Raw genomic sequence first — 5,204 nt, 5'->3', positions numbered from 1 at the left:
GATGGCTTCCCGTGATCGGCGGTGAGGCCGGTGGTGGACGGCGGGTTGACAGAGAGGCTACAGGGTAGTGGAGTAAGTGTTGGCGGCCTCTAGTGGCTCAGATGCGAGCCATGCGTCTGGGCGGTGGCTTGCCCGACACGGCGGCGTGCTGGACGGTGCAGGGCGATGCTAGCCGACACTAGTGGCCAGGAGCAGATGTCGGCAAGGCTCAGGGGCAGCATGGGGATCCAGATGAAGATCGGGACGAGCAAGGGTAGCAGTAGAGAGGCAACAACAGCTCAATGCCAAAGCCTACACTATGAGCGCTCTGCTCATGCTCTGGACGTGCACACTGAGTGTTCAGCAAAATGCTAGGGAGGGCTACAGTGATCCAATCCAGATGAGATTTCGCAGGATAGTGTTAGTTTCGATGACAAGGATGATGGAAAAGTTAGTTTAGCAGGAGGTGCTACTGTCACATGGAGTTCAGAAAGGTTGCCCAATTTTGTCATGAGCTCAAGATGTTCGACCGAATGTTAGGGTGACCTTGGTAAAAAAAAATTAGACCTGGGAATTGGCAGGTGGAGGTATCCTTGGATGCTAAAGATGGTGGTGGAGTTGGTTTGATAAAAGGAAAATCTTGCAAGTGCAAGTGCTGGTGGAATTCAGTTCTGGACCCAAACTTGGAGGAAACATTTAGTGGGCTTCCAAGATGCAAATTGAGCTGATTTTCTGGACTCAAGGGTTTGGTTGGAAGGACTATGAGGTGGAAATTTTTCAAAATTATTTGAGTAAGGAAAAATGGGGTTGTAGTCCAATGCTCAAATTGGACCAGAATTGAGAAATGGAAGTTGTGCTCAAAATTTTCAAATGACCAAGATGGATTTTTGCACAAAAGTGATCTATACGCATCATATGAACTCTCAAAAATTCTGTGGCATTTTATAAAAGTTATTCGAATTATTTTTAGTTCAACAGAAGCATTTCAGTGTTTGAAAATACCATTAAAACAATTATTTTGGGCAAATTTTTATTATGAAAAGATTTACTACTGAATTTTAAAAGTCAAATAAAAGGGTTAAGGAAAATTTTCAAAACCCACAATATTTTCAAAAGTTTCTATATGGAAGGAAGGATTTTTGAAAACAGAAAAACAGAAAAGGTTCTGAAATTAATAAAAGACCTAATATAATATAAAATTTTATTTCTGTCAAAATTTTACTTAATAAAAACATGGTTTAAAATTTTGGTTACATTACTCCACCGGATACTTCACTATTTATTATGGATCGGTTAGAAATGGCCTTAAGTAGCCTGACCCAACCCACATCACCATGCCAGATAAAATGTGTCAATACTTTTAAATGTGGTAAAAATATGTCAAAAACGTACAAATGGGGAGTGGAGGTGAAAAAATGCTTCACTTCTTGTTTGCATCAATCGGGAGAGCAAAAAACAGGAGGATTTGTCACACGAGTGTATGTACCCAAACTGCACCGGGCATCAACGCGGGGACTGAATTCCTATGTACGCCGTGTCAGTGAAACTGACATTCCTAGTGCTACTAAGCTCTACCCCAGACCCAGAGTGGCCAGAGTACGTGGTCGGCGACGGTGATCCACGCAGCAGTTCCACTAGCTCCGCAGAATCCGGCGGCCCCCATGGATGCTGGGCCAGCTTGCTCAACCTATGAAGCTCCTCCGCAACCTCTCGCATGGACGGCCTGTTCTCGCCCAGCATCTCCAAGCACCGCTTCGCCAGCTCCGCCGCCTGCTCGAGCACCTCGATGCTCTGCTCGCGCTTGATCTGGGGGTCTAGCATCTCCTCCAGCCTGTTCTCCCCGAGGACCAGCAGGAACTGCGACGAGAGGTACTTCTCCTCCTCGAGCTCCTCCAGGTTGAGCGCCTTCCTGCACGTGAGCAGCTCCAGCAGGACGACGCCGAAGCTGTACACGTCGCTCTTGTCGGTGAGCTTGCACGTCCTCATGTACTCCGGGTCCAGGTACCCGCAGGTGCCCTGCACGAAGGTGACGAACTGCGCCTCGTCCGTGGGCGCCAGCGTGGACGCCCCGAAGTCGGAGACCTTGGCCGTGTAGTCCGCGTCGAGGAGTATGTTGGACGTCTTGACGTCGCCGTGGAGGATGGGCGGCGAGGCCCAGGAGTGCAGGTAGGAGAGCGCCTCGGCGGTCTGGTGGGCGATCTTGAGCCGGGCGGTGAAGGGGATGCGCGGGCCGTCGCGGTCGCGGCGGCCGTGGATGAGCCGGTAGAGGGTGCCGTTGGGGATGTACTTGTAGACGAGCATGGGGACCTCCACCTCGAGGCAGCAGCCGTAGAGCTTGACGATGTAGCGGTGGTTGATCTGGGACACGATGAGCATCTCCTTGCCGAACTCCTTCTGCTGCCTCTCGCTGGCGAGCCGGCACTTCTTGATGGCCACCAGGTCGCCGTCCTTGGTGGTTCCCTTGTACACGGTGCCGTTGGCCCCCTTGCCGATCACGTTGCGCTCGTCGAACCTGCCCGTCGCCTCCTCCAGCTCCTCCTGGGTGAAGAGCTTGAAGGACAGCCCCTGCCTCGACCTCATCTCGTCGAACAGCGTCAGGCCCCCGTGCTGCTCGAAGTACTCTCTCTTGATCTTGGCCAGCCTCCGTTTGGCGTAGATCATGTAGGCGCAGGAAGCGGTGGCTATCAGTACGATCACGCTGATGCTGACTCCTGCGGCAATCAGTACGAATGGACGTTACACCAATTATCTTAGGAAAAAATCAATGGAACCCCAGAAATAACATCGATGGCTTACCAATGGCGATCTCCCACCCAATCTGAGACTTGTCTTTCTCGCATGTTCCGTTGTATGCGTTGCCTGATGTCTTCTCAGGGCAAACGCAGCTGTATCCTCCGATGGTATTGACGCACGTATCCGGAACAGAGCAGGGGTACCGTTCGTCTTGGCACTCATTGATATCTGCGAGGACAAGGCGATCAAAACGGCCGGGCATGCATGAATCACCATGAAGTGAACTCGCGGCAGTGGAAACAAGCAACCAACACAAGGGAAGACGTGTACCTTGACAGCCGTCGAGGAGGTAGGGATTGCCGTCGTAGCCGGCGGAGCAGTTGCAGAGGTACCCCTTGCCCCGTCCGTACTTGGAGTCGACGCACTCGCTGTTGCTGCTGACGCAGGCGTAGGCCGACGAGTTGCGCCCGGCCTCCTCGCACGTCTTGTTCCCGATGGCCCAGTCGAGCACCAGCGGCACCTGCCTGCCGTTGGCGGCCATGAACTCGTCGGTGGTTATGTAGGTGGTGCGGAAGTCGAAGGCGGCGGCCTCGAGCAGCACGGCGTAGCTGCAGGGGCTGAATCCCGCGGTGCCGGAGGTGTTGAACTTCTCCTCGAAGGAGATCTGGTAGCCGTTGAGGCCGGACGGGATGGCGGTCTGGCAGCAGCCGACGCCGGCGCAGGAGCCGTTCTCCAGGCGGCCCACGCCGGGGCACATGGCCATGCAGCCGGTCATGTAGCGGTCGGCGGTGTCGTTGAGGGAGCGGATGTAGGCGAGCGAGTTGCAGCCGATGACGGTGAAGCGGTTGAGCGCGTCGTTGATGCGGAAGTTGGTGATGTCCATGTTGTACCACCAGTTGTTCTGGTCGTTCATGGCGCGCGTGGTGGCGTTGTAGCACCACGGGTTGATGAGGCTGTAGATGCGCAGCTGGCCGCGCCGCACCGACATGTCCAGCACCTCGATCTGGTAGTTGTACAGCCGGTGCCGCCCGTCGCCGGTGCGGTTGCAGCTGAGCGAGAAGGTCCAGTCCCCGGTCTCGAGGTGGCACCCGCTGCCCACGCCGAACGGGTACGGGATGTCGATGTCGCCGCACCGCCGCAGGCACGTGTCCCTCGGCTGCATCGCCGTCGCCGCCGTCGCCGGCCGCGCCGAAGAAGATGCCAGGACGGCGATCAGCACCGCGAGGATCATCTTCTTCCTTGCGCATGCGCGGCACGGGCGGTGTAGCTGGGAATGGGATAGGATGGCCGGAGCCCGGAGGGGGAGTGTTAATCTGCGATTACTGTGAACTAATAATCGAGGTTTAAATGAATGAAGCCCATGGTGTGGTTTGACACGATCAAACGGCATAGTAGCATGTCCCACCTGCACGCAGCAGCCACGGCCTGACTTAATTACACGACACACACGGGCGTTGTGGAAGTTTCCGATGGGGGGCGTGTTTAGTCGGATGTGGTGGTTGATGCACGTTGATCTTCAGGCCAAAGCAACATACACGAGTGGGTGCCGAAAAGGATCGATTGCTCTGCTACTTCATACCAGCGTTCAGCATGAGTGTCCTTTCGACGTTTGAACAGAATTGATACTTCTGACAAGATGAAACCGTACCCCCTCCATGCAAAAACATCTTACATTAAAGGACCGAGGGAGTATTATTCAATTATTCTTTTTTTGCCAATGAACTATTCAATTATTCAGTGCTATTATTATGTACTCCCTCCGTTCCAAAATAGATGACCCAACTTTGTACTAACTTTGGTACAAAGTTGGGTCATCTATTTTGGAACGGAGGGAGTATAATCGTTCATAACGGGACCGGACAGCCCGACAGATGTGCCCCGTTATCTGTAAGTGGATGCAGACACATGGATGAGAAAACCACCTTGATCGCGAAGCACTTGGCCTGGAGCACGGGACAAATCCGTTGGCGACAAGCTAGTCGGTGTCGAGGAATTATCCTGCAGGTCTCTCGCCGCCACCCTCAGAATTTCGGAGCCGTTTCATTCTTCGATACCAAATCGGTCACGCAATATTACAGTGTGCAGTTTAATACTAGTACATCATCAAGAATGTCAGCCTTCGCTGATAACGCCGCAAAGTCCTCATTAGCTACTACAAAAGTAGTGTGAAGAAATAGATCCGCATGTTTAAATTAGTCTGAATCCAGTCATTACGCGTTCATTCCCAATTGACTCGGCACCCCGCTTCACTAGAATAGTCAGCTTTTCCGTTGACAGACACTACATTTCTGGTGAGTCAGTCACAAGGAGAACGGCTTATCAGGAGAGTTCCGAGCTGGCTGGGTTCATCTGTGATTCGTCTACCGCCAATCCATTCCCACGATCCGCATTATGTATGGCACCCTATTTCTTACCTAGAAATATAGTTTACCATTTCTTTACCTAGAATCCTTTGAATCTTGTGCGCACTGAGAACGCCAGGATCTATGGAC

The 5,204-nt window shown here is 52.7% G+C and overlaps 1 protein-coding gene across 1 annotated transcript; it reads right to left on the bottom strand.

Annotated features, from left to right (window-relative positions):
• Positions 1–1,387: 1,387 nt before the first annotated feature.
• Positions 1,388–4,227, bottom strand: LOC119317156 (wall-associated receptor kinase 5-like). The gene is made up of 3 exons (XM_037591565.1): positions 3,043–4,227; positions 2,776–2,940; positions 1,388–2,690 (listed from the first exon to the last, which is right to left on the bottom strand). The coding sequence occupies exons 1-3, from the start codon at positions 4,100–4,102 to the stop codon at positions 1,483–1,485; spliced, it is 2,433 nt and encodes an 810-aa protein (XP_037447462.1). The 5' UTR covers positions 4,103–4,227; the 3' UTR covers positions 1,388–1,482.
• Between the last annotated feature and the right edge of the window lie 977 nt (positions 4,228–5,204).

This window comes from Triticum dicoccoides, chromosome 6A (genome assembly GCF_002162155.2).
Source record: "Triticum dicoccoides isolate Atlit2015 ecotype Zavitan chromosome 6A, WEW_v2.0, whole genome shotgun sequence".
In the NCBI taxonomy this organism is placed as follows: domain Eukaryota; kingdom Viridiplantae; phylum Streptophyta; class Magnoliopsida; order Poales; family Poaceae; genus Triticum; species Triticum dicoccoides.
The sequence above is the reverse complement of the archived record's forward strand: the minus strand, read 5'-3'. Positions and strand labels throughout refer to the sequence as shown.

Bases quoted from the DNA above. Each gene is read 5' to 3' on its own strand.
- LOC119317156 (XM_037591565.1), bottom strand. From the start codon at position 4,102: ATGCCGTTTGATCGTGTCAAACCACACCATGGGCTTCATTCATTTAAA. The intron at 2,941-3,042 runs GTACACGTCTTC...TTGTCCTCGCAG, and splicing joins CCTCCTCGACGGCTGTCAAG to ATATCAATGAGTGCCAAGAC. The intron at 2,691-2,775 runs GTAAGCCATCGA...TGATTGCCGCAG, and splicing joins TGGGTGGGAGATCGCCATTG to GAGTCAGCATCAGCGTGATC.